The sequence below is a fragment of the Cyanistes caeruleus genome, chromosome 4 (assembly GCF_971803275.1).
Source record: "Cyanistes caeruleus chromosome 4, bCyaCae1.hap1.1, whole genome shotgun sequence".
NCBI classification, from domain to species: Eukaryota; Metazoa; Chordata; class Aves; order Passeriformes; family Paridae; genus Cyanistes; species Cyanistes caeruleus.
In genome coordinates this window covers 31,746,380-31,763,658 of record NC_141704.1, presented here as the reverse complement: position 1 = coordinate 31,763,658, position 17,279 = coordinate 31,746,380, and the positions used below count along the sequence as shown (strand labels likewise).

The 17,279-nt window shown below is 54.3% G+C and overlaps 1 protein-coding gene across 2 annotated transcripts; it reads left to right on the top strand.

Annotated features, from left to right (window-relative positions):
- Positions 1-290: 290 nt before the first annotated feature.
- CARD10 (caspase recruitment domain family member 10) lies at positions 291-16,149 on the top strand. 2 transcript variants are annotated; one of them, XM_086887408.1, is made up of 21 exons: positions 291-397; positions 2,271-2,489; positions 2,744-2,881; positions 3,206-3,531; positions 5,360-5,542; positions 5,896-6,051; positions 6,174-6,299; positions 6,434-6,628; positions 6,728-6,865; positions 7,615-7,730; positions 7,974-8,014; positions 8,687-8,807; positions 9,262-9,442; positions 10,269-10,392; positions 10,732-10,972; positions 11,262-11,331; positions 11,673-11,772; positions 12,085-12,243; positions 14,203-14,324; positions 14,963-15,078; positions 15,304-16,149. In XM_086887408.1, the coding sequence occupies exons 1-21, from the start codon at positions 391-393 to the stop codon at positions 15,509-15,511; spliced, it is 3,087 nt and encodes a 1,028-aa protein (XP_086743534.1). In that variant the 5' UTR covers positions 291-390; the 3' UTR covers positions 15,512-16,149. The 2 variants fall into 2 exon arrangements, with proteins under 2 accessions (XP_086743534.1, XP_086743533.1); XM_086887407.1 differs by lacking the exon at positions 291-397 and having other exon boundaries at positions 2,207-2,489.
- Positions 16,150-17,279: the final 1,130 nt, after the last annotated feature.

Genomic DNA, 17,279 nt, shown 5'->3' with positions numbered 1-17,279 from the left:
GAGAGAAGTGGCTGGCGAGCCACATCCTTCCGGCGAGCAGCTCTATCCCGGGGCTAGGGACCGAGGCGAGTTTGAAGGACAGGACACACGCAGAGAAAAAAAAAAAAACCCTTGCCCTGCTCGCCCAGGTGGGCAGCAGCCGGAGGCTCTCAGAAACCGGGAGTGGCCGAGGGGGATCTGCCGCCGCGACCCCCGGAGGTGGGCAGAGCTAAGCTCTCCATAGCCCGAGGGGTTGCCGGCTTCTTTCCAGCCGGCTGGACGAGGGAGGGAAATTGAGGGAGGGAGGGAGGGAGGCAGGGAAAGAGGGTGGGAAAGCGCGGCGGGCCGGGGAGGGCGCTTCAGACACACCTGCCGGGGCGGCGCGGCGCGGCGGAGCGGAGCGGAGCGGGGATGGCAGGTAAGGGGCGAGCCCCGGCCCGCAGCGGGCTCCCGCCGCCGGGGGAGCCCCGCTCCGAGCCCTCTGGCCCGGGGCCGGCGGCTGCTCGTCCGCATCGCCCCGGGACCTGAGTTTCGCACTGGCTCGGGAGTGGTGGTGGTGGTGGTGGTGGTGGTGGGGGGATGTCTGCGCTTCTGATCCTCTTCCCCAGCCGCCTCCTCAGGAATGGCCTCCGGCTCGGCATTTCTCGAGGAGCGCCTTCAGAGCGGCGAAAGGGAAGCGCTCCCTCCGCCCGCCGCGGGAGGGGGGTACCCCGGGCGGGAGCGGGGCTGCCGCCTCTGGAACCTTCTGCCCACCCCTCCCCTCTCCTTCTCTCCCTCCCCTCGCCCTTTCCCTCCCTGCCGAGCCTGCCTGTCGAGAAGCTGGTGGAGGTTTGCGCAGCCGGCTTGAGTTTCTCGGAGAAAGGGGATAAATCTGCTGTGGAGTTTGGAACAGCTCAACTTCTGTGGCCTGCTGCTGCGTCCTCCAGCATACTTGTGTCGATGTAGCAAGAGTCTCAAACGAGAGTTCAGTTTCTGCAAGAAACGCTGTTTTTAGTCAACTTAGAACAATACATATCTGTATTTGTATTTAGGCTCCTCAGCTCCTTGGTGCAGAAAATGAGACACTTGGGAATCTTTCGTGGTGTCAGCAATTCACTGTTCCTGCTGTCTTTCATGCATCAGACCCCAGGCCTCCTGTGTTTGTATTTGGAGGATTAACTTCTGCACAGCTCCTTGTTGTGCTGGGTGTCAGTCTGCAATAGCATGATATCATTCCCACGACAAGAAAGAAAAAAAACAAAACCCAACAGAACTCCACCCCCAAATTTCCAAAGAAAAGGAAAAAAGACTAGGACATTTCCTTCCCCCCGTGGAATGTGAATTTCTGCCCTGCCCCTGGGGATGTTTGTGTGCCTGGGCTACCAAAGCTGGACTTATTGCTAGCACCAGAGCAGCAGGTAACCAGGCACTGGTTGGAAGAGAAATGGCTTCTAAGTTTCAGGAGAACTTTGCTGTGCTTTGCCTTGACAACTAAAAGGATTTGTGCTGGCCTGGGAAGCGGACTTCATTTCTCGAGTGAAAATAGATAACTATTTGAGTTGATCCATCCATAGCTGGAGAAAGAGCACATTATGCATACCTGATCCATCACAGCTTGTAGGACTTAATGGAGAAGGTTCACCATGGCTCTGAGAGGTTTTGGCCCATTCACTTGAGGGGTTCTCTCTTGCTCTATTTGGTTGGCAGAGTGCTTGCCTTGTTGCTATGTATTTTCAGGGCTCCTTACAGCTGTGTGGTAGAGATATGAAAGATATGCTCATGTGATTCCCTGATGATTCCACTACCTGTAGCCAGGTTTCTCTGTGGGATGGTGCTCTTGAGAACTTGTTTGGTCACCAATGCTTGGTGCACAGTGCCAGGGATTCATTTGCTGGATAGTTTCCAGCCCCAAGTATGAGAAAGCATGTCCCAGGCTGTGAAAACTCTTGGTCCTGAGAGTTTCCTATTCTCAGGGATGGGACAAAAGGGATGGTGTGTGATGGCTGGGGAGATTTAAGAATGTTTGAGAGATGAGGATGATGTCTTCTCTAGACTTCCTACTGTATGCACTCCTAACTCCCTTATGTGCCACTTGCCTTCTGCATATCTAAGGCTCTGGGTGGATGCTCAAGATCCTGCTGAACCCATTTGTATGTAAAATGTTTTCTAATGTATCTGAGTCCCATTTGCAAGACTAACGGATCATTTGCAGGATCATACCTCGGCTCATGTTCTCCCATGCCTACTCATGCCTCCTACCTGTGCTCCTCAATCATTCCTCATCATTTTATCCTTCCCTTTTATCCTTCTAGCCATGGAGAATGCGTCTCTCCAAGCCGGCAGCCTCTCAGAGCAGGAGGAGGAAGAAGACACCCTGTGGGAGAAGATCGAGAGTGCGCGACACCAGCTGACCCGCTCCCTGAACCCCGCCAAGCTCACCCCGTACCTGCGCCAGTGCCGCGTCATAGACGAGCAGGATGAGGAGGAGGTGCTCAACTCGTGCCGATTCCCTTGCAAGAGCAACCAGACAGGTGGGACAAGACACAAACTTGCACTCAGATGGGCCTGGTTTGGGGGGGATAACCAGACAGAGTGGATGCTACACACACTGCACTGCTCCCTCAGCTTTGTTGTTCACCCCATTCTCTCTCCTCTAGCCATTCCCATTTTTGTGGCTGGAAGTAGAACTGATGGCGATGCTATTTTCATATCGTCCAAGTGGGGCTATGCAGCGTTCTCTCTGTTTTGCAGGGAGTTCATCCTAGCTCTTTCTCTGTTCTTCCAGGTTACCTGATGGACATCCTTCGGCGCCGTGGGAAGCGAGGCTACGAAGCCTTCCTGGAATCCTTGGAGTTTTACTACCCCGAGCACTACACACGGCTCACGGGGAGGGAACCAGCCCAGCGCTGCTCTATGATCCTGGGTAGGAGCAGGTGCTCTGTTCTCCCTTCAGCTGCTGCTTGCATGGGAAGGGACAGAAAACTTTGTGCGAGTTCACGTGCGTAAAAACCTGGTTCATGCTGGCAGTGTGTGAGGAATCCTGACGGTTCTGTACTCTGGAACTGGCAGGGAGGGGGACACGTATACAGGTGTTACTGTAGTGCTATAAGCCTGGAACAACAAGGGCTGCAAACCCTCAGGAGATCTTGGCACCTCTTGGTGGAAAACAGAGCATTGGGAAAATCCATTTCTTGGGGTTACCCCTGTTTCAGCAGCCAGGAACAGGTTCTTCTTTGTCTCTCCCCAGATGAAGAAGGCCCTGAGGGGCTCACTCAGTTCCTGATGATGGAGGTGAAGAAGGTGAGGGCTCAACGGAAAGAGCACCTGCTGAAGGAACACCAGCTCCAGGTGAAAAACCAGGCTTTGGAGCAAGAACAGGTCAGGCTGGAGCAGCAGCTGAAGGAGCTCCTGAAGGTGCAGGAACGTTGCCAGCGGCTGAGAGAGGAGTGGGACTCCAACAGCGTGGAGCTGCTGAGGCTGAAGGATGAGAACTACATGATGGCCATGCGCTATGCGCAGCTCTGCGAGGAGAAGAACGTGGCCGTGCTGCGGAGCAGGGACCTGCAGCTGCTGGTAGGATCCTGGGGAGCACAAGGTGGGCAGCGGGATGTGGTGGGGGTCTGATGGCCGAGAGGGATGTCTGATGTCACTGATGTCTGCACGTGGTGGCTTGTGAGCACGGAGGAGCAGATGGCACACGGGATGTGTGTTGGGGATCCTGCCCCGCTCTTGATGGAAACATGTCCTGCAGAGAGGCTGAGACATGGGCACAGTGCAGGAGGCAGCTGGAGATACATCACCAGCTCCTGCCAGCTGATTTAGTTGGAGGTACATCACTAGAGGATCCAGAAGCAGGGCTGATTGCCTTCCCTGGCATCCCTTGATGCTCAGCCTGGCACCACGAGATGTCCTCTGTGCTTGCTGCCCTGTGCTGCCTGCACTGCTTTCTGGGCAGCACAGGCAGGGAGCAGGCAGCTCACTCTCTCAAGCTGTATTTACCTTTCCCCTTCAAGGGTTTGTGTTTTCCTCTCCCTAGAGAGGCCAGTGGCTGTGTAGCCACCCACACTGGGTGTGTGTGTGTGCTGCCTGGAGCTGCCCAGCCAGCCTTGCTGAGCTTAGGAGCCTTTTGGCCCGGACTACAATCCCCCTGCCACTCCCCACCGCCTCCTCATGTCTCTCATGACGTTTGTAAGACTCATGCCCTGCATAGCTGCAGGAATTTGTGACACTGCACTCCAGCTGCCAAGCTCTCACCTCCTGCAAACATGCACCCATTTCCTGCCTGGGCAAGGAGAGCCCTACCTTGAACCTATTAATAACCCATATTTTTAAGTTCTCTGCCTTCTGACATTCCCCCTACCAGTCTGGGCCTGGCTCTCTCACACAGCCTTGCAATTACCTTTCATACCTCATTCTGTTCTGCCAGTGGTAGGATCTTCCCCTAGTTTTTTTCTGGTATTCCTGCCAATGCTAGCTCCTCTGGGCCTCTTTGGAGCAGGGAGGTGAATCACTTGTAGGTAACTGTGGGGTGAAGAAATCCCCCTGGAAGCAGCGTCTCAGCTTGTCTTCCCCTCCTGACTCCTGGGTCCAGAAGTATCTGGTTCCCAAAACTCATTGTAGGTCTTTTGGGTAGATTCACAGAAGTAATTCAGTTCCTGAATCCCTCCTTGGCAATTTTGGCAGTGCTTCTTGGTGGCTTTGATACCTTTGATACCTTTCTCCTTTCTCCTGTTCCATTTCCTCTCAAAGCCTTACTTTCCTGTGAAACTAGTTCTCCGATCAGTCTGATCACTTATTACAGTTCTAGCAGGACCTTTCTTATTCCTAAGTCTCTGACCTTTCCTGTCTCCTGTGACATGTTGGTGGAGGAGTGTGAGACCAGGCCAGGGAATGATGATGCCCCTGTAGAATGCATCAGCCTCCAGCAGCTTGGACCTCAAACACCTCCCAGGCCAGAGGTGGCCTCCCACACTGAGTAGCCTCCAGTGGATTTTTCTGCTGTGAATTTGTTTCTCAGCTGTCTAGGAGTTTGTCTAGAAGATACTCACAGCTGCTGGTCCTGGCAGTGCACCAGAGGTCCCAGGTCCACCCACGGTCAAGGCCGGCTGCATTGTGGATGCCCCAAGGTGGCAAGAAAGTTGTTGCACCAAAAGATGATCCTGAATTTGCTTATGCAAGTGCGTCTTCCTCCTTTCCCTGAGGGAGAAGCTTTTGTGTGCAGCTGTGCTGCTAACCTTGTCCCAGCAGTAGGATACTCCTTCACATGGTTCCCTGTGGTTGCCTCCTGTGACTTACTTGCCTCCAGACCTGTTTTCTTCTCAGCACCTTCTCTGCTTTGCTCTCCTAACAAGGCAGAGGTGCAGGGCCATGTGTGTCAGACTGTTTCTTCCCTGGGTTGCAGGTGGACCAGCTGAAATGCAAAGTCTCCAGCCTGGAGGAGGAGTGCAGCCTGCTGCGGAAACAGGCGTCAGCGCCGCCCCAGCGAGAGGCGGAGGAGCGGGGCCACCCTGACACCGTGTCTGAGCTGTGGGCTGAGAACCAGCGGCTCACAGCATCGCTGCAGGAGCTGCAGGGCATGTTGCAGGTACCTGCCAGGGCAGGGCAGGCTCCAGGTCACCCCCTTTCCTGGGCCACCTTTCCAGTGCTGTTTACGTCGCCACTGGAAAGATGGGGAAATCATTGGTTTGGGCTGGCCTGTCCCATCCTCTGAGCATATTGCTTGGCTGTGGTGGCTGCCAGTGCGTCTGGGTAGTGATGGGTGCTTTGTTACAGCTCTGTAATTCTTGGTTGTGCTCACAAGTGTGACTTTGTGCCGTGGAGTGCACAGCAGATTGATGCAGGGTGATGATGGCATTTGTGCCAATCTGCCAGTCACTGCCCTGGTCTGTTGCTCCCTTGGTGCTTGTGGTGCAATGACAGAACCCTCTTGCCTCTTAGAAACCCGGCGAGACCACAGTTCCAGGCTCTGAGCAGATCCTCCTGGACATCCTGGAGCATGACTGGAAGGAAGCCCAAGACGACCGGCAGGATCTCTGTCAGAAACTCAACTCCCTGCAGAATGAGCTGCAGTGGGCTGAAGAGCTGAGGGATAAGGTAGAGCACTCATCACTGCCTCTGTCCCTGCACACCAAGCAGGGCCTGGAAGAGAGGGGAGGGAGGGGGCTGTAAAGCAGTCGCTTTCAGGAGAGCTAATGCTCGTGGCTTGCTGTTACCAGTACCTCCAGGAGGTGGAAGATCTGCAGCTGAAGTACCGGACGCTGCAGAAGGACTGTGATCTCTACAAGCATCGTATGAACACAGTGCTGCTGCAGCTGGAGGAGATCGAAAAAGAGAGGGACCAGGTAAATTGCTTTTCACAGGGCTCTGGATACCCTCTCCTTCCCCAGTGGATCTTGTCCAGCCATGCCAGGGTGGGAGGTGTGGATCAGCAGTGCAGTTCTGTGTCTTTGCTCGCTCTCAGTCTGGCTCCTTGCAGGCCATCCAGAGCCGTGATGGGGTGCAGCTGCAGTACTCCCAGAGCCTGATTGAGAAGGACCACTACCGCAAACGCGTGCGGGCTCTGGAGGAGGAGAGGGATGAGCTCCTAAGCAAGCTGAGCCAGGCAGAAGGGCTGAACAGCACGCTGCAGGCACAGCTGCAGCGGTGCCAAGGCGGCCGCAGCCTCAGCAAGGTGAGGGTGCCTAGAAGGAAGGGGAAAGAGGGAAGACAAAGGGGTCAGGACTGATTTCTGGGGGATGCAAATGGGATGATGGAGTCCCTTCTCTCCCAGATGTGCAGCTCTTCCTACTCCCTCTGCTCCAACCTCAGCAGCACCTGGAGCCTCATAGACAACCCTACGAATGGACTCATGGATACTCTGGGGACTTCTGTTACCCCATTCCCAGGGGATTCAGCCATCCAGAGCATGGTGAGTGCTTGACCATGTGAGGCTGGCCCTCAGCTGAGGCCAGTGGAGGACACTGCTCAGGAAGGGCATGCAGGCATTGGAGTGGCTTCATCGTGGGGCTGTGACTTGGTGGATGACTGGTCGTGGGGTGGTGTGTAAGGCATGAGCTAAGGCATGAGCAGATCTCAGATGTAAAGCTCTCAGTCTCTAGCAAACTAGCCAGTGCTGCCAGTTTCACACAAAGTGTGTGAGAATCCTTCATCCCATATGACACCCTAGAAACCAACAGCCTTGTGTAAGATGCTATCCTTCCTAAAACACTGTTTAATCTACGCATGCTGGAGGAGAAATCCAGACTCTTTTAAACCCTGTAGCAGCATGATATTATTTTTAAGGGAGTCAGGTTCTTTCCTTTGACTCCTTGAATTGTCATCCCAGAGCACCCTGAAAAGTGCAGTCCCACAGGTTACTCACACCTCTGGGTGTGTAGTGGCTGAAACAGAAATATAAAGACAAGGATTGGATAGTCTCTTCATCTGCCACTGCTCCCACAGCTTGTATTTTGCAAAATGATGGTGATGCAGTGTCATGGATCTCTGTCTGAGCTATCTGCTCGGGAAAACGAGGTGCCCCTGGGAGTTTGGAGGGATGTGGATTATCCTAAAGAGGGTTGTGGTAGCCAAGGAGCTGTTTGCTCCCCTGGCCTGAAGGGAAGGGAGGAGTGGTGCTGGGTGTTGATGTTAGCAGTCATGTCTCTCACTCTGCCCAAGGATGGGACTCCCGACAGTGAGAAGGATATCAACCGCCTTTCCACCTTCCCCTTCCCTCCCTGCATCGGCTCCATCCTCCGTCGGCAGCGGGAAGAGAGGTGCATGCCCTACAAAAGGTGATTGCTGAGGCCTGCTTGTCTCCTCTCTGGGGTCTGTGGGATCCAGGGAGAGCTGCCTGGCAGGGTTAGGAGAGAACCTGGAGTGGGAACAGGGTGGAAAGGCTGGCTGTAAGCTGTGTGCTGGCTCCAGGGGTGCTTGGTGGTGGTGGGGAAGTCTGCAGAGCTGAGATTGAGAATGGGATGCAAACAGGCTTTGGAAAAGCTGCTGCCTTACAGATCCATTTTGTGTCTCCTTTGTAGCTTGTCCTGTGGCTCCTTTAGCAGCATTGAAGATGCAACAGGTACAAGGCTTTCCTCAGCGGGCTTAGCTAAAAAGAAGCGGGGGCTGTGGGGAGAGGGGTTGGACAGTGGACCCTCCCTCACACCTCTGGTTTGTGCAGCTCATTGTGAGGGCTCTGAACCTGCAGCGTGGTACTGTGGGCCCTCATGTGCCCCTGTGCCTTGTCAGGCACAGCAGCTGGAAAAGCTGGCTTTTCCTCTGCAGAGCAGGTAGCTATTTGCATCAGCTCTGTTTGACTCATGGAGAGCTGTTGGGGGGAGTAGGTAATAGAAGAGGGAATACCTTTGCTCTGGGGTGTTATTGGATACTCTCTTCATCTGCTACTACCTGTGTGATGGGTTGTAAGTCTCCTGGGGTGAAGCTCCTGGTGCTGGCAGGTCCTGTGGTGGGTGCTGGTGGCTGATCTCTGGGCACATCCAGGTGGCCCTGGCTGCTGCTGCCTTCTGACCGAAACGCTGATGAAGGGAATGAAGATTTGCTTGTTCTCAGGAAACACAGGAAACCCTTTTCTTGAGGGTGACCATTCAAAGCCTCCCAGCAGCCTCAGTTTCCCAGTCAGATGCTAGAAAATGGTCAGGAGAGGATGGCAGACCCTTGCCACCCCCAGAACATGAACTCCCTGCAGCATTATAGTACAGGTAAAGTGCTCCCTCTCCCTTTTGCTCTTTTCTAGGCAGCAGTTTTCCTGGCACCTTGCTGGGGGCCTTCTCCTCTTCTTCCAGCAGCACCTACACCAGGGTGAAGTCGGAGATCTGCTTGTCCACGCTTTCCAGCCGCAAGGAGGTGACCAGGAGGTGACTGCTGCTCTCTGAGCTGGGCACTCTGTGGTGGTGCTTGAGGGGGAATTTTGTGGTGCCAGGGACCACACTTGGGAGACCCTGCCTTTCTGCCCCTCCCATTACAGGCCCTTTCTTGCTATTGGGAGGAAGATCCTATAGTCCTTGCTTCCTAGCAGGACTTCAATTTTTTGTGCTGTCCTATTGTTTATGGCAGGGGTGGAGATGTTGCTCTGGGCTGGGCATGCACCTGTGGGAGCCCAGCTTGACTTTGGTGACGGGGCTGGTGGGATAGAAGGGGTTCTGGGGGCTTTTTAAGTTCTGTGTGCCCTGGTGATGGGCACGCTGTGAGTCATGAGCTCTGTGCTGCAGTAAACACCCTGTAGCTGTACGCAAGGCATGGGGGACTAAGGTTTTCCCTTAGAAAAGGCAATAAACCTCAGTTTCCAGACTTGGCATTTGTCCTTTCCAGGTCACTGGTGGTACAGCTCACTAGTGTGGGTCATCCTAGCAAGCCCTCACCACAGGAGAAGAGGCTTGGAGCAGACATCTCCATCCTTGGGGGGAACAGGACAGGAATTTATGTCCAGTGGGTCAGGCCAGGCTCACGGGTTGAAAAAGCAGGACTCAGGGAAGGGTGCCGGCTCATTGAGGTGAGTCTGGGAATGGGCTCCTTTTGTGGGTTTGCAAAGCACCTGAGATGATGCAAGGAGTGTGGAGTGATCCCCAGTCCAAGGCGACCTCTACTCAGCTTGAAGTCCACCTCCATTTCTCTTATTTTCCAGGACTGCTCCCTGTCTAGAGCTTTACACAGCACAAACACCCAGCCAGGTCTCGTTGCACTTGAGTGTACCTGTGCGTGTAAAAATGCCAAGACCTTCTGAAAGCCTTCCTTCAGCTGTGGGAAGGGAGAAACAAAAAGGAGCCACACAATTAAGATGCTAGTACGGCTTTGTGTCCCTCAAGCTGTCTGTCACCTTGTAGTTTTTCAGAGCAGTTTGCATCCTGCATCCTGCACATGCCCATTGCACACCAATCAATTCTGGAGAAGTTTTCTTAGGCCTCTGTGACCCTCCTGAGCTATAGAAATAATTGCTCTGAAGAAAGCTCCTGGAAGGAGAGAAGGGCATTTGTTTTGCCAAGAATGACATCACTTGAAATGCAGCTGCACTACTTGAATTAATATGGCACCTGTAGCTGAAAACAAACCAGTGCTCCTGCTCCCACACACGTTCACGCACACACCCATTTCCTTTCACAGCAGCCCACCATCCAGACGGTGGGTGATGGCTGGTAGCAGGTATTTCAGAGGCAGAGGAGGGCGCCAGAGTCAGACTGAGGATGCCTTGTCCTCAGATATAGCTCTTCCCAGACCTGCTTCTCTCTGTAACACCTTTTGTGTAACCCTGATGGGTGAGGGAGCCTGGGGGGTGCGTGCTCTCCCAGCCATTAGATCTAACGGCATCGAGTCCTTGCTAGTTGAGGGTGCCATTGCTGAAGGAAGAGGTGCTTTCCCTGGAGAACTGCACACGGGAGGTTGCCTACCTGAGCCTGCTGCACTGGGATGAGCCGTCCAGTCTCATCTTTCAGCTTGACCTAGAAGGTAAGGTGCTGGCAGCTGGGTCACCTTTGAACTTGAGCTCTCTGCCTCCCTTTCTAGAACCTCCACTCAAACCCGGAGATTAATCTCAGTTATTCTCTCTCCTCTCCTGTTTGGTCTTAGGCCACCATGTCAGACACAGGGGTTGGCTGTAGCTCCAGTAGCTTTCCCTCTCTGGTGTGACTTGTGCATCCTCTGAGTTATGGGACAGAGGTGCAGACCTTCTGTACCATAACTCAGCCCAATCCAGAGCATCACAGCTGTGCTGGGGACTTGGCTTTCTTATTGGTGACTGTTGTCTACTGCGTCCCCACCTGTGCTGACCTGTGCTTTGTGCTCCAGGATACCGGCCTCTGCGGGCAGCCCTGGAAGAAGGCAAGAAGTTTTCTGGAGACTCGTTCTACGTCCGCTCCAACGTGTCCCTGCTGGAGCCGTCGGACCCTTACGCGCTGTGCGTGAAGTGCCGGGAGATCCTGCACGTCACCGACACCATGCACAAAGGGCGGCTGGAGTGGTACTGCTCCCGCGTCGATCCCCTGACCGTGCGGGACCTGGACAAGGGCACGGTGCCCAACTACAGCAGGTAACCAGGAGGGAGGCAGGCAGGGGGTACCTGCCCCGTATGGCTGTGCTGGCCATGTCCTAGCGGTCCTGGGGATGGGGACTGGCCTCTCAATGGTGTGGGATGAGTAAGTCTGGGACGGGGACCAGTGTGGTGGTGTTTGGGAGCCCTTGAGGGACTGGGAGGTTGAGTGAGGACATTGATATGCCTGTGCTTCAGCAGGTCTGTGGGACTGGTGAAGAGGATCCCAGCAGGCTGTGGTCCCTGGGGCTTCTGGAGTTGTTTGAGTGCGAGCTCTCTGTCTTTTCAGGGCTCATCAGCTTTTGAAGATCCAGGAGAAGCGCCAGATGCCCGGGCAGCAGAGAGGCCCCAGAAATACTGTAAGCCAAAGAAATGGGTGATGAGAGCTGTGTGTATGCGTGCCCATGGCCGTCTCACCACCACAGAGACAATCTGCCCCACTCTGTTGGTAAACCAACTTGTGTAGAGGTGGCAGATGGGTTAGCAAGCAAAGCTTTTAGGCCAGGCAGTGTTACTCCTCTCTGGCTGCTTTTCTACCACTTCCCCACTTCCCAGACTGAACCTAACAGGTGGCAGACCTAATCCCTTGCTTTTTGTAAGGGTGCTCCATCCTTTTTGCCAGAGGGTGTTCTGCAGCTGGTTCTGCATGTGTGTGAAAAGGGCAGTGCTCCCAGTCTAATTGCCCTCACTCTCTCCTCAGCTAAAGAAACGGGCCTTGGGCCAGCTGCGCTTGGTGAAATCCAAACCACAGAGGAGCCCAGAACAGCCCCCACAGCAGCTGTGGCTGGACCCCTGCTCAGGTGAGCTGTTAGCCCTGTGCCTGCCCTGTCACCCTTGGAGACTCACTTGTCCCCCGATCATCCAACTTTTTGTGAAAAATAAACTGCTGTGTAAGTCAAGGGAGTCCCAGAAAACAGGCAAGGGGTCTACATCCAGCATATCTGTCCATGAGTGAGTGAGTGTTGTAACCAGGGTAGGGTCTCTCCTGGGACATAAGATGGTTTGGTAGGTGCCTCCATGATTCAGGATGAGGAGGTGGTACAGGACAATGGGATGGTCTGGTCTCCTGCGTTCTCACCTTTGCCTTTCCCTTCCTCAATGCTGTCTTCCAGACCCTGACACAAAGCTGAAGCCTTACAGCCTGGTGCGCCCTGTGGTGGTCAAGACGCCCCGTCCTGTGGTGCTGTCCCCAAGCTGCATTGCACCACGGCTCATCAGGAACCTGCTGGACCTGCCCACCTCTCGCCTGGACTTCCATGTGTGCCCAGCAGGTAGGCAGCAATACGTGGCTGCTCAGGCCATTTCAGTGAGGAGCTGCTCTTTTCTTGGAAGGTTGAGTTATGGTCTCATGGGAGTCTTGGAAAACCCATGAGATCTCTCTTCAGAGGTTAAGTGTGGGAATCCCTCAGTCTTCCCATGTAATACCTGTTGACAGGTCACTTTTTTGGGCTGAGTGTCTGCAAGATATTCCCTGCTGTTTTTAACTGTTTCCTATCCCTTTGGCCCACAGGGAAGCCAGCCCTCCCTTCTGGTAGCCTGAGGCATGGAGATCTCTCTTCCCTTGGGTGGGTGGTGGTGTAGCATTGCCTTGCTGCTCTGGGTGGCTCTTCCCACAGGTGGAGACCCTGGCTGATGTGGGACCTGCAGGTTGACTTCTTGCCAGCTCTTCCTGCCCAAGGAATGGGAGGATCCAAACTTAGGGCTGTTATCCTCTTCCTTCTGCCAGCAGATGTGAGGCTGACACACAGCTGAAGAGGCTGCTGGGGAAAGGGCATTTCTCCCATAGGGAATGTTCAGAGAGGACAACTCCCTCCTTCCTCCTCACTCCTCCAGTGCTCCCTTTTCCCAGTGTTTAGAGTTCTCCTTTTGCCAACTGCAGGACTGAAAAATTAGTTGGTTTACTTGTTTGCAGGGTAATGATGGAGGTAGTGAAAAATCTCTGGTTTGCTGAAGGATGGCTCTGGAAATTTTGGCTGCTGGGCTTCTCAGCTGAGTGACTTGGCCATATATCCTGTCCTGCTGAGCCCTCTGCAGGGTCCCCCTCACACTGCACGGGGGACCTGCTTCCAAGCTTTTACTGCAACTGGGAGTTTTCACTGGGGGCAAAAACTCCATTTTCCCCGATAGTTTTGCCTGCTGTGAGGGAAAGAAAATAATCCACGAACCCCAAGCCATTTCTCTTTTGTTTGCTGCCTGTATTTTCTTCCGATCCTCCAGGAGAGTATGCTGCCTGCAAAGGAAACACGGCTTTGCAGGATCCAGGTCTGCCTGGGAATTACTGTGCCACCAGGCAGAGTATGCCCAGCCAGCCTGGGCCCTGGGATAACTGGAACATGCTCTGGATGCAGTTCCAAACATGCCTTCTGCTAAAAATATTACTTTATTTCTATCGTAGGGACAAGCAGCTCCTAAAAGCCTTTTAATGATGCCTCCTCATGTTTCCATGGCAGTGTGGGCATCTGCCTAGAGCAGCATGGTGGGCAGGTAAAGCTTGGCACCCGCCTCAGCCACACTGGCATGCAGGGCCTGTGGCTGCCAAGCCAGGTCTGGGTGTGTGTGTTGGGTCAGCCTCTGCTGGGAGTTCACCTGGCTGTCCTTGCTTTGGCCATGCTGCAGCTCTGCACAGCCGGCTCTGCCCCCAGTGCTCTGTCCCAGCATCACCTCTCTGCTGCTTTCCTGGCACTGGCTGCTTTGTGCTGTCCTGCCTCTGAGCAGGCTGCCACCAGCAAAAGGAGGTTCAGCCCATTTTCCTCCCACTCTGCCAGCATACACCCACTCCTCTTGCTTCCCCAGCCGTGGTGCTCACTTACAGGAGCCGAATATAAGCCTGTGTAGCACTCAAACCCTGCAGAAAAACCTATCTGGCAAGATAAACTGGTTATTTTTCTGCCATACTCTGTTAGGGAGGGGTTGGGACAGTGTGGCAGTGGGGAAGTGGGTGGGTAATGTCTGTGAGCCAGCTAAGGCTGCTGTGGTACAACACAAGGTGCTGCTCTTGCCATGCAAGGTGTCTTCAGCTGTGATATCTCGCTTGTTCCCTACCAGAAAGCTGCAGGAGATCCATGCCAAAGTGTGATGCTGTATAATTAGCCTTGCTCTCCAGAATCCATAAACACTGAACTTGACAAGCACCAGCACAGCAGCAAACGTGTGGGATCTGAGGTAGAAAGTCTGTGCAAGAGGGAGAAGGGGCTGACATCTCTCTCTTCCTATTTCCTCTTGGCTTGCAGACAAGCTGGCAGGAGGGGATCCCAGTGCAATCCATGCTCAGGAGCACCCTGTGTCTAGAACTGCCCCCCAGGACCAGAGGGAGAGTGGACGAATCCACATGATCCGGGAGGCAATGGAGAAGGTGCTGAGCCTTTTGGTGTGGGGAGAAAGGGCCAGGATGGGGCACCTCATTCAGACTGGAGGAGGGGAGGAGGCAGCTGAATGGGGGAAGAGGGAGAGTGGTGTGGTGACAGAGAAGGAGATGCTTGCTTGGGGGCTGTGTAATTTGGAGAATGTTGTGGGTCGAGCTGCTGTGGAGTTGTGGACCAGCAGATATGGACATTTCCCTGAGTCTCTGACGAGCTCAGATAAAATAAATGGCAAACAGGGATTTGTGGGGGAGGCAGTGGGACATGCCATACTCAGAAGTGACCTCCCTGCTCTCACATTTCTCATGTTCAAGGTGGCAACAGCTCTGCTCAGAGCAGAAAGGTGAGGCTGTGGGTGACAGCGATGACAAAGGGGATGTGAAGATGAGCTGTGGCTGAGAGAGGGGTCCAGTGAGCCCTTGGGTTGGACTGGCAGTGATGGAGTGGGTGACCCTGCTCTTTAATTCTCCCCTTTTCTATTGGCACTGTCCATAAATCTCACTTTTAATGGAATTAGTATTGGAAAAGCAATGATATTGCACAGTATGGGGTTTGATTTAATGTAACTGTCAGGGGCTGGGGTTATTTTTTCTCCATTTAAATCAGTAAATCTATTCAATTTCCTTTCCAGAATAAACACTGCCTGCTAGAGCTGGGAGTTGAGGGTGTGAGGGATCTAATTAAAAGTGAAATATACCCCATTGTTATCCATGTCGAGGTCACTGAGAAGAACGTCAGAGGGCTCAGGTGAGGAAAGACGGTGTGGCATGGATGGAGGGTGTCACAGGAGGAGAGGGAAGCCCTTGTCTCTGTTCAGAGACAAGGATCAGGCGAGAGCACTGGATGTGTGTGCTGGGGTTGGTGCTGTGAGTGGAATAATTTGCTTTCTGTACGTGTGAGCGCATTGCTGGGTGGTTTTGCCACCCCACCTCTCTGTGCCGAGGGTAGCATTTGTCCCTGTGTTTTCCGTAGGAGCTTGCTGGGGAAGGCGGGCCAGCGGGACTCGGAGGTGCTGAAGGTGTGCCGCGGTGTGGAGCGGGCTCTCCACGCCCTGCCGTGCTCCTGGGCCCGAGTGGAGCCCCACGCCTGGAGCCACGCCGAGGAGCTGCCCAAGGTGGTTCGTGGATGCATCTTCCAGGAGCAAACCCGCCCGCTGTGGATTGAGGAGGGCGATGACTGAGCGGGAGTGGTGGGGGGGTAGCCACCTACTGTCCCCAAGAGCTGCTCTCACAGGTCCCTGCCTTCCCAAGCCCCTCCAGGTAGAGTGTTCTTCCTCTCTGAGGAGAGGCTGGTAGCTAAGGCCCCCCAGGGTAGCCTTTCTTGTCCCCTTGATGGCCAGCAAGAGCCAGGAAGTAACAGAGAGTGCCTCCCCTGTCTGAGCTTTCTGTATTCCATTGGAAAGACGTCTTGCACCATCGTGGTGGAAACCACCCCTGTGGGCTGTTCCCTGGCACCGTGGGCTGCCCTTGTACGGTCAGATTGACAGACAGGGAACGTAGGGAGGGAACTGTGTGGGGTCAGGCTGCCTAGGAGCATTTCTCACACACATTGGAGGCTCTTCTCCCGTCACCACCATCTCCCCTGCCCGGTGGCACTGTGTGCTCCGGCTCCTCTCTTCCCATCTACCTCACCTCTGGCCCCAAGGCACAGGGCACATGGCTCATCCTCCTGTGACCCACTGCGGCTGGAGTGACACTAAGGTTGCAACAAACCCTCGTTTCATAGGAGCTGTACTCTTTATTGCTTGTAAATTATTAATGGAGCCTTTCACTGGCAAACTGCCCGTAAAGGAGAATTAAATACCATTCATAATGGGAATAGGTGGCAGGCTGTGGGCTTGTGTGTTACTGGGAAGGCATGGGTGATGCACAGTGGGATCTTTTGCTCCTCCTTGAGGTGACACCCAACCGCCCAGCCCTCCAGGGGAAGGAGGGAGCACTGCCGTTGCTGTTGTAGGGCAGCAAGAAGTGTGGGGAGGGGACAGGCTAAGTGTGCCACAGACTCTGTCCCCTCCCTTTTCTACCTGGCCTCTGGATTTCAGCCCCTTGCCTCTCCCCACCACTGATGTTGGTCAGGGCGCTTTAGGAAAGTAAGGGCAAAACTCACTTGAGTTTTGAATTGTGTCTGGCTGGGTCCCTAGAGCTTTGCATCCCTCCGTGCCCTGGTTAGTGTGAAGTGACAAGCCAGCTACTTCACCCTCCTGGGGGACAGCAAGGAGACTGAGCCCAGCCATGCTGATAGGAGAAAGGGGGACAGTGCCCCTGCAAGGTGGGGTTCTCACCCTCACACAGGGCCAAGAGTGGGTTCAGACTCTGGCAGGGGGAGGGTGGAGGCTTTGGGTAGCCACAGCAGCGCTCACTTAGGGTGTGTGGTCCTGGATCCTGTTATGCAGCCACCGTTGGTTGTATCCACCCACAGGAAAGGGGTGCCAGGATACCCAGGCTGTGGAGAGGTGGTGATTGGGGTGATAGGTGGTCTTTCCTGAGGCATGCCAGAGGAAAATGAAGTCTGTGGTGCTGGGAGGCTTGGGGCTCTTGGGATATGAAGTCAGGCAGAGTCTGCTGATTCTGGGGTCAGTGGGAGAAGATGGGCAGCCAGCGCCAGTCAGCTCCTCTGCCTGTCCTCCTTGCCCCTGTGGTCTGGCACTGCTGGTGCCACGCATGCACTGGTGAAGCTCTGAGCAAAGATTAACTTGCTGATCTTCACGAGTCCCCTGTGAGGTGTTATTTCAGGCTCTAAACCAGTTGCCAGTGTCTTTTATGAGGACGAGAGTGAAGGGGGGAGGAAAGAGAATGAAGATTTTAACTTGCAGTCACTAAAATGTAGAGCAAAGTCCTCTGCCCTGGAGCCATGCAGCTCTTCTCTCAGGGAAGGGGGAAGCTGGCATACACAGGGCTCCAGATGAAAGCTCCCAAGTGGCATCCACTCCAGGGGATGCAGCTGAGCAT